General features: G+C 44.2%; 1 protein-coding gene across 2 annotated transcripts in view; it reads right to left on the bottom strand.

The window, feature by feature from the left end:
• Positions 1-17,895, bottom strand: part of LOC119383050 (transmembrane protein 131) — a 60,262-nt gene that overhangs the window by 8,950 nt on the left and 33,417 nt on the right. For both annotated transcript variants that reach the window (XM_037651031.2, XM_037651032.2), the window contains exons 22-34: positions 16,990-17,125; positions 16,345-16,533; positions 15,649-15,821; positions 15,055-15,197; positions 14,055-14,250; positions 12,752-13,141; positions 11,345-11,930; positions 9,077-9,342; positions 8,217-8,338; positions 5,378-5,476; positions 3,581-3,760; positions 2,217-2,417; positions 154-431 (exon numbers count right to left, since the gene is read on the bottom strand). In XM_037651031.2, the coding sequence (XP_037506959.1) occupies positions 154-431; positions 2,217-2,417; positions 3,581-3,760; positions 5,378-5,476; positions 8,217-8,338; positions 9,077-9,342; positions 11,345-11,930; positions 12,752-13,141; positions 14,055-14,250; positions 15,055-15,197; positions 15,649-15,821; positions 16,345-16,533; positions 16,990-17,125 (2,959 nt within the window). The remainder of the gene's footprint in view (positions 1-153; positions 432-2,216; positions 2,418-3,580; positions 3,761-5,377; positions 5,477-8,216; positions 8,339-9,076; positions 9,343-11,344; positions 11,931-12,751; positions 13,142-14,054; positions 14,251-15,054; positions 15,198-15,648; positions 15,822-16,344; positions 16,534-16,989; positions 17,126-17,895) is intronic.

Here is a 17,895-nt window from a genome sequence, read left to right as displayed (position 1 = left end):
GGTACTAAATTCCATTAAAAAAAAGGAACATGATGATATCCATACTAAGTAATGGCTGAAACTCTTCAATGATCACCACATTCATACCTGTAATGGGCACCATTACAAAAATTTACTCATTATGCGCAAGAAGGCCTCACAAAGCTGACTCACTGTGGTATCACCAGATCCAATGGGACGCTGTGGGGGGGTGGGTGCCCAGCGGTCGGCTTCACTGTGCGTTGAGGGCGCTCTCACATCTGGGGCACCCCACTGGCTCGTGGGGACCATCCCAACTGGTGTGTTGTTGGATGCTGTGCCTTTCCAGGGGGATGCAAAGTCTGCAGGCGTGGGCCTCGGCGTTGACCACGGACTGTAGGTGGCCTCAGGAGAAGGTACAGAATATGTGTTGCTTGTCCGCAAGTTGCCCGGTGAGAAGGAAGCGCACATGTCTGCAACAGAAAGTGAGTTCATGACTATGCAACATCGTTGTCGTCAGCGTTAATAAACACAGTGAAGAGACAAAGACCTCTCTCGATGGTCTTCAGTTACATCCCTCTCATGTTGATATACTCCATCTACGAATTTCATAATCACCCTCCAACTATAATTCTCTGCTGTCCCTAACTGTGTTTCCCGTACCTTGACAACCATAGGAGGCCAGTTATCTTTCTAACATGTCATGTCTGCCCTACCTCATGTGTTCCTTTTGATTGTAACTACAATAATCAACTACAGTCGAACACGGATATATTGAACTCGAAGGGGATCGCGAATTAGTTCGATATATGAAAAATTCAATATAAAAATTACAGGCCCCGAGACCTTACCAGTGGCGGACGATCACCTACAATCGGTGCATTCAAGAATGACAACTAATTCCACACACACAATGCAACAGAATGTTTTATTTGTGCGAAAAAAAAAATCGCTTATCTTGGCCTGCTTCTTCGTCTTCGAAATGAAGTTGAAGACACTGGCCTCGATCTTATCGAGGCTGTCCAGGTGCGACAGCCCGGTTCACTTTATGCCGCCGCAAAAACGGCGAATCGAGCCGAACGCTGCCGCCACTTCGGCGGCGGAGTACGCGCATGTAGCCGCCGCCTCGTCCAAACGATCTTCGTCGCCACTTGAGCTGTCGGCCTAGGCATCCTGGGTCCCTGCGACCGCAGCTACAATGTCCTCGTCAGCGAGACTCGCTACAGCCTGAACATTGCAGTCCGCTTCCTCAACATCGTCCGCAGACACTTCGGGTGGAACGGCAGCCGGGAAGAGGGACGACAACTCGTGAAATGCGTTGTCTATGCGCTTGTCGCCGTCTTCACTACTGGTTCCCCACGTTCCACCGTCACGAAGCCTGCCTTCTGGAAGCAGTTGGCCACTGTGTCCGTCTTCATGTCTCGCCAGGCACCCGTCACCATTTGAATGGCACCAAGCAGGTCAACCTTCAGCCCACCTTGAAGGACTTGATGATGCCCTGGTCGAGCAGTTGCAGCTTCGCTGTCGTGTTGGCCAGCAGAAACTTCAGCTCGATGTTTTTGAGCTTGCAGGGGAGCACGCATTTTTTTAGCGTTTCGGGTGTCGACTGAGGCGCGGTGCCGCGAAGGTCGCGAGGCTCAGCAAGTGCCGAAGCGTGTCTTCCAGCTCGCGTGGCGTTCGATATATCCGATGGCGGGTAAAAATACCGTTCGATATAGACGTGCGAATTTCTATACTTTTACAAAGGATTTTCAAAGGGATAATTTACGAGTTCCATATAGCCGAAAATTCGATATATGTGGTTTCGATATATCCGTGTTCGACTGTACTACATACGTTTGCCCTGTAATTTATACTACAGCCATCTTCCTACCTACATTACCGTTAAGGTAGTTTCCTGTCCCATCATCAGTACAATACTTCTTTAATAGGCACCTGAAAGCATGCAATGTGTGTATATAACAGACATATTACCGCACACTCGTGCCACCACCCATTCTCCCCTTCCCACTTGTTTTGCATCACTGATTTATTCCGGAATGTGCTGCCAACCAGCTCAAACAAAGACTCTATTTTACTCTTTTCGCTGAGTAACTGCTACTGCTGGAGAGGGAGCTTTGTAAACATTGATATGACAAAACGAACAGCTTGATAAGAGTATTAAGCTCATAGCACAATTTCATTTTGTCACAGCTGAATTTAAAATCACCCACCCCAAGAAATACAACAGTTATGTTATGTTAAACCTGAACACCTACTTCTAAGTACAGGTGCGATTTCCTGCTTAGGATCGGGTGGTTCCGGCCAAGGTTCCTTTGGTTTATCCGCTAAGGAAAATGTGTCGACTGGAAGGTCCGGCAGTGCCCTACTCATGGCATCCCAGGAATGGCCAAGCGGAGCAGATTTCGTCTTCAGCGGAGGCTCCACGGCAAGCCCAGTGGGCTTTTGGCCGACAACACCTGTACGAGGGAAGACGGGCAAAAGAAGGACAGAAGCCCTTATGCAAGGCTCCATTCAGGGATAAAAGCAGAGCACCTAAATCATGCAAAGCAACAAGAGTTCTTCGCACACTTTTATCATGGCAGATTTTACAAATGTGCCCATAAAAGGGAGCCTTATCCCAGCAGCTTAAACAACATAACTATTCTCAGACATGCAAGTTCCAACAAATCACACAGTCAAACCCCAATGCAACGAACCTCGACCTAATAAAGTTTGCGACGTAAAGCTTTATTTTTTTTTTGTATTCACTGTCTGCTTCCAACGAGACACACATATTTTTTTTCGCCTAACTTAACGAAGTGGTTTTCCCATGCAGTTTCAATGCAACTAATGTTTTATGAGCAAGAAGCAATGCAGTAAGACATCTTTACTTTGACCCCATTTAATTCGAAAATTCAGCTAATTTGAATGTGCCGCCTGACCCCGTCAAACATGTGCACAAGCCTATGGCATGAAACTTTTGTTAATTCAGACGTATGTGGTCTGTGTGTGTACGTATGGGCAAATCTCGTAATAGAACATTATTATATCTGGCCCCTTATCAAAACTAGTGGGTTCTACAAACACCCACGAGCCCGAAGTAAGATCAAACAGGAGCGCCGACTCCACTCATCTGGAAGGGACACATTCTGCAACGCTGATTCATGCTTCACAGTGTGTGTTCACCAGATGACGCTACGAATCAAGAAAAGCTGCGGAGGAGAGACTACGGTCCTCGAGCGAAGCCACAGGCGGGGGTTCTCTCAGTCATTTTTATAGCAAAAGGCGCACGGTCACGCTTTGCCACGTTCCTGCATCTGCTTTGCTACCCGTTATGTCCTCTGCTCCCTGATCGCCGCTCCCCATTGCCGACCTCCGCTAGTCACCACATGCGCTCAAGAAAGCAGGTTCTTGATTGAATGATTTCCAAGCGCCTCGACAGATGGTGCTACGCATTGTGAGTGGTGCAAGGGAAGGAGCAAGCATGTGCGAAAGTGTTAAGAGGAGCAGAGGGAGAGAGCAAAGGAACGAGTTAGACCACTGCATTTGCGTTGCATGGTTTGTCCCGAGTGAATGGATTGCGCAGCGGCAGAGTTGGCACTCCTGTCTCATCTTACCCCATGCCCACGACTCAACTTACCAGGGCTGCGATTGACAGGAGGTGCGGGAGGACGTGGTGGGCTATCCGCCGCCCTCGATGGCCTGGATGAGGTGGAGCCGGCCACAGCGGCCGAGTAGCTCAGAGGGCGGCTTGCCCGTGTGCTCTTTTGCTGAAGGGCAAAGTTTTCCGTCTGCCTGGCTATTTCTGCCAATGCGTCGTCTGGAAAGCACACAAAAGAGAAGTGTACGCATGAAGTGTCATCAGGCCGTATCATTTATAATGCATGACCCTGCCGAATGGCTTGCTTACAGTTCATATGGTAGCAGTGGCAGTACTAAAATTGCTTGACAAAATGTAGATTTTATCGCAGCATATTGCAACCTGTACACGACATCTATCAGAATGTAAATGCTACTCTGATCTTGCGAGCATATGGTCACAAGTTTACTGGTGACAACGTTGTGACAGCCAAGCTAAGCGGCTAAGTTGTGAATGTGCGCCTTTGCATAATTTGATTCATTGTCGTACCACTTAAGAATTTCCCCTGTTTGCTCGCTTACATGTTACACGTACTTTAACGCATGCTTTTCTGGAGGTGCTGACTGCAAGGCTACTGGCAGAGTTTTTGTTGGCTGATATGGACCTTGTTGGTGATTTACATCTTGCACTTTTCACAGTGACACATTCCTTATCTCATTCACCTTTAAATGTAGTTTTCACAAGCAAGTGGAGCTCGCCTTCAATTCAGAATCAGAAATGGTTTTATTTAGTCATCGAATCAATTACAAAATTTGTTATACAGAAGGAGGTCCCATGATCAGAGACTGAATCGGGACCTCCTACAGTAGTGAATATACAAAAAATTAATTGATGCAGTAAACAGTGGTACAGAAAACAGGTAATAAAATACATTGCAGGTAAAAAAGAAAAGGTGTTCTACTTAAGAAAAACAATAGCAGAAAGCAGCAACAAAAACCGAAATTAGACAACATAAAAATATAGGTAATTCAACTCTCCTAAACAGTTTTCAGATAATTACATGGTGAAAAACAGTAAAAAATAAACGACGAAAAAAGAAATCTAAACAGTGACATCTGAATCAGCAATGTAGGATGATGATGCGATGCTTCGTTAACATTAGGTTGTGAGAAGTCATGAAAGGGAATGGGAGTAATAGAAGTGACCAAAACTATCCAGATTACGGAATGGATGCGGGGAAAGTCCTCATATCTTTTTTGAATATGCCGATCAAGCGGCATTGATGCATATGTAAGCTCAAACTGCTACAGATCGTCTACTCAAGTTTGTTCGGTGGATCACAAGACAAGGCTTGCCACACCATGCAACCTGGCTGTACATTAGTTTTTTCTTTTAAGACTTCTTTGGGACTAAGTCGGGCACAACTGTATTGAACAACCTGCATCTGACTCGTAGCACAATAGCAGTGTCACAGCCACTAGGCCGAGTTTCTCACATTTGTTAGCAACTCAAATAATGCAATGTCTTCCTATGCAGAATGGTAGGCAACATTCTTGACTTCAATCACAGAGATTTTCGAAAAAATTAAAAATGGCCTTTTTGAGAAAACTGTTTTCAAACTTTGGCATTTTTGTTAAACCACATAAGCTTCAGCAGAATTTTCAAGTACAATGCTCTGCTTTTTGGAATCAGCACTTCTCACTAAAAAAAAAAAAAAAGCCCCATTTCTCTCATATTACACAAACCTCCAGAACACTGAAATTTGCAATCTCACGAGCTTGCACATTTATGGCGCGTTAGGTAGACAGAAGAATGCGGTGCTACAAGCTGTTTAAAACACCTAGTGCACAGACTTACCTGGGGCACACCTTGCTTCCTTTGGCGAATCCCATAGCGGAGGTGGAGAGCTTCTCCTCAAGTGCGATTCAGGCTCACTCTCGAATGAAGAAGACCGTGCTGCGTGAAATATTTTGTCCAAGATCATTCAGTGAAAGAACGCAAAACAAAGGTACCGTAGCTTGAAACCTTGGCTGCAAGCAACAGTGAAGTGCAATATATGGAGCCAAACTGACGTGCTTTCATGTCTACAGTGTGACAATGTTATAAAGACATTCACATGCATGGCAAAAAAATAAAAATCATCAAATGAAATGAGTGCTCTCAAAAGACACGTCTTTAAAGAAGATGGTTGCAGAAGAATTTCTTGCAAGGACATTTGGTGGTTCAAAATTAGCTGGCCAAAGGAGAAATTATGCAGTATGCATCTGTTTAAAGGTGCATATATATATCTTTCTACCTAAACATGGTGCACAGACAACACAACTTAAAACTACTTTAAAGGCAAATGATCCACAAGTACTAGAGTCAGCTCTCTTAATGGGGTGACAGCAAGTGCCAGTGTGGCTACTTCTAACTTTGGCTGCAGAGCATGACCAAACATTTACTCATCAAAAACAGCAGGTGCCAAGCAGAATTCAGATTTTGAAAAACCGCACATTACAAAAAAATATTTGCAAGTCTCGTGATTACTGGCTACCATACGTATGGTCCAAAGTACTTCGCATAAAACATTTTAATTTAGTGAGATAGAAGCAGAAAAAGCAGGGGCAAAAAGCACCCTAAAATCACTACATCCAGAGCGCTTTCGCATAGCAGTCGTCGTTGATAAAAATCTTAAAGTGGAGCACCCATTCAAGAAGGGGGTAAGATATTGGAGCCTCTTGCAGGAGATAGGCAGCCCTCCAACAGTGCCTGCTTCTGTGCCATTCAGATAAGATCTCTCATAAACTTTGCCTTTCTGCTCCCTTGGTTTATGCACGTTTGTCCTGCACTTACATACGGCTTTGACTCCACCCCAACAAGGGATGCGATGGCATGAAATGAAGACTGAGAAGAAAAAAAAAACTAATGTAAAGTCACATTAATCGTAACATTTTTCTTTTTAAAACACTTCTTGTGCATCAGATGTCAGTGCTTACTTCGTGTCCTTTCCCGTCTGTAAAGATTTCAATGTTGTCCAGAGTTTGCAGGGAAACGCATTTGAGTTAAGATGGGGTGAAAACACGTGGTGCATATGGGAGCTAACTTTATTGCACGGTGAAAATATTTTGATTTGCCCCATTTTCAAGATACCGCAAGGCTGAGTTAAGGGGAGTTTATTGTAGTGCAAAGCTAATTACACATTAAATGTTTAACTAGATGCCATTATCTCAATATGGTGCATTCTGTACAGTGTAGTTACAGGCATAGAAATTTTGATCACCAAATTTTTTTCTATGGATGCTATCTACGCAGTTCCTTCCACAGAGGTCACACCAAGAAGCAGTTACTTTGCAACAATGCACCACAGCATAAGCCCAATATCGGAAAAACTGCAGCTGATGCAGCTGGCAGCAGTTTGATGCCCCTTAACTGGATACATAAATTCTATATAAAAACTAGATAAGGGAATGAGTACAGGCCACTGAGGGGGAGGCACTAGTCTTCTGGAATAAAATACCATGAAAAAACAGACTTTCTGAACCATTTTTTTCACAATCTAGATGTCCAAGAGAATCTATTGCTGCAATGATAATGTGTTCTGCTGAGTATTTATTTTGTTGTTGTGCTCTAAAGTCAGCTTCATGACTATTTTTGATCACTAACACTCCCCATAAAAAGGCATTTTTCTCCTATGTGCTGTGAACAGCCCATGTTGGCTTTTGATGTAGTAGACAGATTTTGATCACACTTGTAGTAATTGAAAGCTTACGAGTTCCGCCACACAATAAAACTACACTCAAACCTCATTATAACAAAGTCGCATCTGCCACGAAAATAACTTCGTTATATCTGAAAATTCAGTTATAAACGCTTATTTGTAACACTGTAGCCATGACAAGACTATTCTTCATTTACTTTGTTATAACCGGTAATTAGTTATATCCGTGTTTGTTATAACGAGGTTTGAGTGTAGTAAATTATAATATCTTCTATAAGAACATTTTTTATTTGGTGATACACCTGATAAGAATGCTGGGGTTTCCCAACCACCATATTAGATATGACAATAACTTTTATAAGAATGGAGCTAAAATTACAGTGATGGTCTAGTTGTGATCTCTGATTGCACTAGGATATTCCCATATAAATTTTTCTAGGATATTCAATGATATTTCAGAAAAATTGGACAATGAATTTTTCATAATATATTAAATATCTCGAAAAGTACTTCCGATAATAAAAAAATGGATTGCATATCTGCTAGCAGGCTAAAATATACTTTGAAAATTTTATTTGTACATGATAAAAATGTGAACTTTTTTAGAAGACCAGCATCTCCCCTAAAACACACATAACATGGTTTAAAAGACATTTGGAAATCCAGACAGCATGTCTTTGGTCTTTAGGACAATGCAACTGACAATAGAAGTGTCAATACTAGACCCTCATGACATCATGATGATACCATTCAAGAAGCCGATAATCAGTAGAAAAATAAGTGGGAAAAGTAATCCACCTTGTTTTCAGCAATATGACACCACGATACCAGACTAGAATATATTTCATCATCTGGATGGAAGAATTAAAAGGCAAAATTTTCTTGAATCATTCCAATCTGTTAGGCAAGGAGTGGACCTATAAAAAGAGCATTTCTTGCCGCTGCTGTTAAGAAGGTTTGGCTGTACGATGTTCTTCACAATGAGGTGAAATTTACCTTTAATTTTCATTTCAGCAGCTTTCCTGAGTTCAGTGGATAGCCGTAAGACTTCAGGTCGCGGTACGTGTGGTTCTTTGGTTTCTACGGTTGTCTTCGGCTTGTAAGGCAGCTCCAATGTGCTGAAATGTGGTTAAAAAAAAAGGGGGGAAAGTCTGCAGGTAGGTACATGAAAGTTGGTGTACAAACAAATAAAAATGCAGCATTTGAGTCATTCATCTGTAGATAGTGCAGGCTGCACAACAAAGAGAACTGCCGAGATGGTTCTTCAGACACCTCTGGGCAGTCAACAACATGAATGAAGTTCAAATGTTGGAAGTGAATTATTAAGTTAATAAACTGGCTTTTAAATATAAGATAATTAAAAGAAAACTTCACATTGTAAAGCAGGATGTTGTACTGACATAGAGTCTCCAAAAAAAGCCTACCACGAATCATTCACCTATAACACGGGATCAGCTACAAGCTTTCTCTGCTCAATGGAAACCAACAATAGGTGTCTTTATGATTTCGGTTATCATTGCTGTACAACCTTCCCACGGAGACCAAGGGAGAAACATTCTATTTACAATAAAAGCTCAATTAAAACTGGGGACATGCAATTTTTACGCACGCATACGCACATAATCGGACAAAAAAATACCCTGAGGGTAATATTTTTCATTTGAAATGTGAAAAATACGCATATTTAGAGAAACCGTTTTATTTATTTATTTATTTTTGGTGAAAGCTCTTCAAGCAATAGATTGGTTGCCTGTGGGCAACACAGTCAACAAACCTAGAGGCTTTGACCGCGCCTGTACAAAAACGAAACAAAAACGACAACCAGCAAGTCTCCTAATGCCAGTACAAGCACTTACCTCGGCCTGATTACTTCTTCATCATGAGCCCTCTTCCTCTCAATTTTGTTTTTCTTGTGCGCTTTAGGCTTTGTGCTGGCCTCGAAGCTCTCGTCTACAATGTTCCCATCGGGTGCAAACAAAGGGGCGCCAAAGGGCGACTGATTGCTGGGCTCGGCCATACCTCCGCTGCTGCCTGGTTCGGGGCCACCTTTTAGCTTTGGCCGCTTGCCTTTTGTTAACTTTGCCGACGTGCACACATCTGGTAGATGCAGCAACGTATGATCCTGCAGCAGGAAACAAGGGCAAGTCAAAACAGTCCATACATTCACACACTGTTCCTTTCAGAAGCATAAAAGTAGAACAAAATACCGAATGTGGCGTATGTTAGGCAATGTGGTAGAGAGGAACAAGACAGCAAGTTTATGTCAAAATGTTTGACATTTCTTGATCAGCATATTAGTATAAAAACTATTGGGGTCCTTAGGTCCTTCCCAAGAGACATCATGCCAAAAGCCCTTTCACCTTCCTTGCCTCTTCAATGAACCCATCCTTGAATGTTATCCTTGCCCTTCATTGAACCCTTTGTTTATTTCCTCAACACTATGGCACATACCCGCTCCAGGAAATTGGCCAAGACTTCGTATCTTAACATTTTGATGATAACTTGAAGAATGCTTGTTCATTAAAAAAAATAATAATAAACAAATAAATAAAAAAGGAAACGATAGACAATATACCGAAGAAATACTGCAATTATTGTGCAATTGTGCAAGCAGACCAGACAGCTGTATTAACCGAACCAGAGCAATTTCATATAGAAGTGTTAGATTTTAACACATTTTAAAAATTACTTTACGAATATTTGTTTAAATAGAGATTAAAATGGTATACATTTAGTAGCTTGCTTGAACGTTCTTCTCTGACGAGGTGTGGTGGTCACATGACTTTAGGCTGAGTGGCAAGAAAGCCTTTGTTGATGCTGTGGCTGATGATGACGACGATGAATTATAGCTCGGCCCTCTGTAATCTGTTGGCGGCTTTCAACTACCCACTCGTTATGCAATTCACATGATACGACACCTGGTGCGATCCTATGCTTCTGTCATGAAATATTATACCTGTTAACGTGTCTGCTTGCCCGACCTGACGGCTATATGGAGTCTTTTTCCAAAGCGGTTTCAAGCACTGGCGTGGCTCTGTGGTAGAATACCTGACTGCCACGCAGAATACCCGGGTTCGATTCCAGCTCGAACTGCGATTGAGGTCACCTGGGTTTTTTGCACCGTACATCGCAGCCAGGCTTTCACCTTAATAATTTTGTACCTGCATTTTCTGAGTAGGCTATCCTTAACACCAGAACCTCCAGTTCTTATTTGAACTGTCTTTCATCCTTCATCCTGACACCTGCAGTTATAGTATGCTTGAACTGATAACATGGCCTGGGAAGCCCATCAAAAACATGTAGTACTTTCTTCACAACATAAGGAAAAGAGAAACTGTGACAAAGTTGAAAGTTAAGAGAGCTAGTTCTCATTCATTATTGAAAAGCAGCAATGGAAAGAACAAAGGAATGAAACACAAAAAAATTTCACAATAATTTATTTCAGGGGCATTATGATTATGAGGCATACTGTAGTGGGGGGTGGGCTCCAGATTAATTTTAACCACCTAAGGTTCTTCAGTGTGCATCTAAATATGAGCATGCTGGCGTTCTTGCATTTTGGCCCCCGACCAAAATGCAACTGCCATGCTTGAGAGTTGACTCTGTAACCTTAGGGTCAGCAGCCCAACATTATAGCCACTTGGCTACCACGGAGGGCTAAAATTTGAAGATAGGCGTGCTGTTTTCCAATGATGAGGAGGCCAGGAGAAATGTTTCAACGCATCATTATACTCTGCTTCATACATCACGGGCAACGCTATGGAAGCTCGCGAGACTCCTTACAGTAGGTGCATTTACACAAAGAAATAGTTCCAGTAATTTTGCCACCCGTGATGTGATTTTTTGTTTTTGTTTTTTAATAGAGAGAGTAATAAATGAAGATGCTTCTGCCTTAGAAATAAACAAACCCTGTTATTTATACGGTTGTCGACAGGTTGTTTTGGATCGCTTAGTGTATCTTTGTCTTGGTATCATGGCCTCCATGATTAGTTCTGGTAGCGCGCAGCCGGAGCCAATCGCGGACTTAAACATTTTGCTGACCGAACTTCTTGCATAGGTTCCACAGTGTTGCACCTGATGTATGAAACGGAGTATACTCGCAGTTAAACTTAAAGAAACCTTGCCTTTTCACTCAAGTCGGAGTCTGCATTTGAAGTCTCCGTCGTTGTCGACGACGTCTCCTCTTCTATCACCATTTTCTTGCGCCTGCTCTTCCTGTCGTCGTCTTTCTTCTCCCCAACGAGCACTTGGTTCTCGCGCGCCGTCTGAGTTGCGACGCTCGCCACTGCCTCCACGCTGCGTTCCCTGCTCCACGCCTCTGTGTTGAACCACATCACCAACTTCCACCATGCCGCCTGCTGAGTGTCATCTCTCTCGTCTACAGCTTTCTTCACCATCATCGAAGCCGGCACCGTTGGCTTCGCACGTATAGGTGACTCCGACCTCGCTGGCGCCAGAGATGCCTGCACGCCGGTTTCCTGCTTCTGCTTGGCATTGGTGCGGCGCCGCACGCCATTTCGGCTCCCGCCCCGGTCTGTGTCCGGGTCTCGCGTAGAGTGGTGCTCGGCGTCTGGTGTCCGTGATAATGACGTCGAGCTCCTACTTGTCGACACCTGGCAGGATGTGTCGACCCTGCATGGCCCCATGTGTTGTTGGTGCATGTCGTGGTTCTTTCGCCTGCAGCTGCTACTGCTTGGTGCTTTGCTGTAGCTGGAGAAAAATAGAAAATGGTTGAAAGATGAATGATAGCGGAAGCAAGAAGGCAACATTGTTGATCATCTTGATCATCTTCGACATTGTTGAACATCGAGAAGACGTACAACATCAATACAAAAAAGCATAGATCACACAGTTATTTACAAATGCAGTGGGCAAACTCAGTAGGAGTAATGTTCCTCCCGATTCAAGACTGAACCCAAGAATACTCCATAAACAAGGACAAATCGTTTCCAACCCAGCACTCATCTTTCGGCAACACCTGAGTCGCTTTTTGTTTTAGCATTCAGCTACAGACAGGTATAAAGTAATTTCTCTGCTACATTTGGTAAGGAGAATTTGGGAAACTCATGCCTACCTTCTCGAACCAGCATTGAACATATCTAACTACAATTAATGAGGTCTTTAGAGGGGCTAGTTGGTCTTCTATATCAAAGCAAGTAACACTCGCCAGTTTACCGGTAGACAGAACAAATGTCATACAGAACATGAGATGGAAACGTCTTGTCTTACGAAAATTCAATATTAAGTTTCGGGATTTTACATGACAAAATCGCATTAAAATTATGTAGCACACTTCAATGGCGGGAACTCCAGATTAATTTGGTCACCTGGGGTTCTTTAATGTGCATCCGAATTTAAGAACATAGGTGTTATTGCCTTTCGCCCCCATTGAAATGCAACTGCCGTGGCTGGAAATTAAGACTGCGCCTTAGTGCTCAGCAGTGACACACGCTAGTCGCTAAGCCACTCCGGCGAGTTTTACAGAAGTTTGCAAAGTGCAACTTAATGGACAGCCGGTGCTTGCCACAAACCTTGAGCTATAGCTCTGGCCGTCAGCCACAACAACTTGTGAAGAAGAAGCAGCCAGGGAGCGCAGGTCAAACGCCTGCAACTTTCCAGTGGGATAGGCCACAGCTCCCTGGTCGGTCAGTGTAGTGAGTGGGTAAAAACTTGTGTGCAGGATGCGATCTCGCTCCAGGTAGGCATAGGCCAGCGCGCAGAGTAGCAGGAAGAGTGCCGCACTGAGTGCGCAGCACTGCATGAAAGGCTCCCAGCGAGGGCGCGGCAGCGACGCCTGGCATAGCCCCAGGTATTGTCGCGGCACTGTCGCAGACATCTTGTAGGCCACGTGGCCAGGACCCAGGCTCGTCTGCAGCTCCAGTGTGTGCTCCACGAGTGACAGCATGAAATCGGGTGTAAACCTGGCAGCAAGAAAAGCAGACGTATGATAAGCACTCCCATGCAGAACACAGATGAATGTGAAGTGAACTGATCTACATTCACTAGTGAAGAGCATTATACTGCCAACATCGTAGGAATGAACAAGGTAAGCACTCCCATACAGAATCAACTTTCCTTGCGCAAACTACAAAAAGAACTGGACACAGCGAAAGAAAGATACATACAGAACACATCAGCGCAACAGAACACAACACAGCTAAACGTTAAGTGAACTGCTTTGTATTCACTAGTCAAGAGCAGCACTGCTAACACTGTATGACTGAACAGAACAAAGATGTACAAAGACGGGGTGCTAACTCGCAACTCATGATTCATTGAAGACTTGCAAGTTTCCTGATCCTAATTCTACAGAATTCCTCCTGTATATACCACAGGATTCATTATTTACGTGCATTCATTGTGTGAATGCAATGCTGGCAAAAAATGCCAGTTGTTGAGCAAAACTAAATGCATCACTGTGCTACCTGCCATGAAAGTACAAATACCAAACAGGGCTTGCTCTATTTGTGATTGCGGGAATGCTACCAAATGCACCAGAAAGAGGAAAACACCCACCCAAATTAACTTACAAGCACCTCAATGATGATCAAAGAAGTGCTTTGTTGTGGTGTCATGTTACCGCATCATTGTTTACATTGCAAAATAATATGCTGAATGTTATGTTAATCTTGGTCGAATCACTACACCATCTTAAAATGGCACGTTAGCAAAGTGCCATGAACTGCCCAGGCACTTGTGCGCCCTAGCAAAGTGCCAATGAAATGGCCAGGCACCTATCTTTTACATAAACAGGGTTATTTTACAATGCTAGGGAAGACGAACACGAGACATTTGCAGTATGAAGCGGTTTGATGACGTGGCATAACAACTCACGCAATGTCGATGCGTCGGGTGGCATTTGGCTTTAGCTCGAAGCCGTGGCAATCCAACACCCTGAAGCCATATCCCTGACACGGCTTGCCACTGATGTAGAAACCTTGAACAAACACTGGAAGTTGACCTGTGTTGCGGGCTGTGAAACCCCGTCGCACCGTGAAGTTGGGTTGTGACAGGCGCCCATTTCTTGTGCCTGCACAAAGATTGACAGACATCGACGTCATTTGCAGGATTGCACTGAACTGTAAGAATCATGCTCTATTTCAATGAAACAACGTCATTGTGAACACTCTCAAAGAGGCAAATATAGTCAGCAAAATGATTAAACATAACCTTGCGAGTCTATGCAAGCATTAAGCCACCGCGGTGGGGTAGTGGTTATGGTGCTTGCTGCTAACCTGAAAAACGCAGGTTCGATACCGGCCATAGCGGTTGCATTTCGATGGAAGCGAAATGCTGGAGGCTCGTGCACTTAAATTTAGGCAAACTTTAAAAAAACCCCAGGTGGCCGAAACTTCTGGAGCCCTCCACTACAGCGCGCCTCATAATCATATTGCAGTTTTGGCATGTAAAACCCCAGGAATTATTATTATTTACGCAAGCATTTCGGTGCAAATTCATTTACATAGCTATTAATTGCTTCAATTTACTTATTGAGTTGAATTCTTCAAAGTCAAGGGTGGCTAAGAAAGGCACTGAACAGGAGGGCTACGAATTGATCCTGACTGCCTAGTAGTATACGCCTAAGGCACAGTGCTCAAACAGTTAGACATTACGTACTAGTAATGAGTTTGCCATAGCTGGGAATTGAACAAGCAACCTTTACACAGCAGCGCAACACCACAGCCACTAAACCATGACAGTTGGTGTCACATGCACATCCGAAGGGCTAAAATACTGCCAATTAAATTTAAGTGCCCACACGGCCAGAGGAAGGTTTGGCCGCGTACTGTGTCACGGCCGTACGTCTGGTACAAATTGCAGTTGTGGAGCTCACCGTCACAGTCTTTCAGATGACTTTCCGATAGTTCGAAAGTCAGCGCAGCGTCATTCGCACCTGGAACCTTGTTGCCAAGCCGCAGCTGGCCGTAACCACCTTGGCCCTTTAGCACCACTGCACTCATCACTGTCAGGTTATTCCTGCACAAATAAACAGGCATGTTGGTCATTAAGGTGAGCAACAGCAAAATATGAGAGGCACATACAAACATTCTTTTACCACGAAAGACGCATAAGTGTATAGTTCTTCCAGCATAAATACAAACTTTCTGCATGCACGTAAGACATTCTCTTGCTACGGGAGGCACAAGCGAATAGTTTTTCGAGCGTAACTACAACCTTTATGTACATTAAACCCATTGGAATAATTCCAAGATCTTAAATTGGCGTGCGTATGAACTTTTCGTCAGTCTCACAGACAAGTGAAATACCATAGTGAACAAGGCATAATATATTATATATTGAAAAAGAGAGTGCACTGATTACATGGTGCACAACTGTCCTTCCTCTGCTGGAAAGTCCACCAGAATGTAAAGCAAAGGCTGCACTGCAGGTCATTATGCACGCAACGTGGTGGGACTGATGGACGTACCGAATGAGCAACAGGGAGGCAGCAGGCTGGTCATCCTTGGGTGAGAAGCCAACCTTCATGCGTACCCTCATGCCTGGCGTCAGTTGGAAGGCCAGAGACCTCCTATGAGGCTGAACGTGGAAGTATTCCTCAAGGCCTTTGCCATAGGCTAGGAACACATTGTCAGGGCTTGGCTGTGCAAAAGGAACAAGAACCAAGAGCGCAGACAACTAAGAGACGGGCATGGGAAAGCGCAGCAGACACGAGAAATGCTCTTCTCGTGCCCAGCAGCTGGCTACCTGGTTACCTGCTTATCAAACACCTTCCAACTCTATCTTAAAGGTGTTACAAAGATGCATATTCATTTCTATGACAGAACAAAGAACATGTAAACAAAATGAAGGCACTGAATTCATGCTTACTGTAAACAATGCAATTTATGAACACTGCCATTACAGAAGTTGACCATGGACTGCTCCGTTCATCTGCATAACAATCCTCTCATAACAAGTAGGCACGAATGGAAAATAAAATGGTTTATAATGCTCAGCCTGTAGAGAAATCTGTCCAAATAGAATTGATGTACACACTCCCGGGCAAAATCGTGAAGCACACATCCGGCATCTTTGCAAAGCTGGCACAAAAATACGCATCTGCATAGTCATCTGCATCGGCATTAACTGTTCAAAATAGCTGGAGCAAAGGCATTATGCTCACGTTGTACTCCTCAAGGTCCTGCAGGGTGAACACGTGGGGCTCACTCTTCAATGCCGATGAAAGATTCAGCATGCTGGTTGAGTGTGCAGCCATGGTGAGGGCTGCGTCCAAGTCGGGGTACAAGAATAACGGCAACACCTGAACCAGCACAGGAAGGCTGGATGGATTCTCCAGTGTCAGTTGCCTCACCTGTAACATACAAGCAACACGTTGCTGCAACGCAGTATGGTAAGCTTACGCCTCCTCAATTTGGCCCATTTGGTTGTAAGAATATCACCTGCATTTGGAACTTGAGGTATTGCTCTTGCATACTGTGTTTGTAGTAATATGCTAGGCTAGGCCTGAAAGACGCTGCAATTTTTAACAAAAAGCTTCAGCCTCAGAGGTAAAATTGCAACATCTGTTAGCTCTCCTCAACTTTCGTCAGTGCCAATGTGAGGCCAGTAAAGCTATGAAGGCAGCTTGCGATGCCAAGATAGATGAACAGGCTGTGAGAAGCATTGGGCTAACTGCGACACTAGATTTACACGACTTCAGCCCGTTTCCCAGAAGTAACTGCACTAGGAGGAGATGCAACATCATTCCCAACAGCCTGTAATCCATGAAATAAAATTGCTAGAGCACCATGGATGCTCCAGTACTTACTGTGAGGTTTCCCACTTGTGTGACAGGGAACTTCAGAACGTTCTTTGTCGACAGCTTTGGCCAGTGAAAGAGCACTTGAGCCTCCATGAGAAAACCCTGTGCCTCGCTTGTGTCCACTTTTAGCGTCACGTTGACACTAGAAAACATGCGTTGGAACTCGCTCAGTGATGAAGAGCAGATATCTGAACACTCACTGCTTTCACATCATACTGCCCATAAAGACATAATAACAACATTGCCAATCAAAAGATTATCTGCAGGCATAGACTGAGGGCACTCGTTTTAAGTTTAAAGGTGCCCTGCAACACTTTTTCAACATGGTCAGAAAATGCTGCCGATCGGTAGTCGAGGCTCCCGAGAACATGCGAGCCAAACATATAGCGAAGCACGCGGCCTGGGATTTACAATAAATTTGCAAAGTCAGCTAAAAAGTGCTTCCTCTTCTCTCGACAAAAAATGATGCTTACGGCGTCACAGGCAGGTTCCACGCCATTGGCTGATTTGAACATGGCGCACTAGGTAGTAACTGCGGCCGTCATGGGAGGCCGCCGCTTGCTCGTGCGATCGCATTGAAAGTACGCCACGCGTTCAAAGAAAAAAGAAAGAAAAGAAAATGTGCTCAAGGTCAGGAGGCACGCGTGATGTACCTTCTTCCCCCGAGCCATCGACCCCTCTGCTTAGCTTCCAGCGCTTTCGTCGAGGCGAGAGAAGAGAGAAAGCAATTACAGCGTGTGACAAATCTGTGTAACTCCACTCGTACTGGACTGATTCTAAAAATTTTTGCGGCGTTCGATTCGTGAGGCAATAAGTTCCTTTAGTGAAGCCATTCCATGGCTACTTGGACAAGTGTTGCAGGGCCCCTTTAAGTAGTCCAAATGGATGAGCACATTCCTAAGTGAGAGGGCA

Source organism: Rhipicephalus sanguineus, chromosome 2 (assembly GCF_013339695.2).
Source record: "Rhipicephalus sanguineus isolate Rsan-2018 chromosome 2, BIME_Rsan_1.4, whole genome shotgun sequence".
In the NCBI taxonomy this organism is placed as follows: Eukaryota; Metazoa; Arthropoda; class Arachnida; order Ixodida; family Ixodidae; genus Rhipicephalus; species Rhipicephalus sanguineus.
Note: the sequence above shows the minus strand (reverse complement) of the source record. Positions and strands in the feature narration are given on the sequence as shown.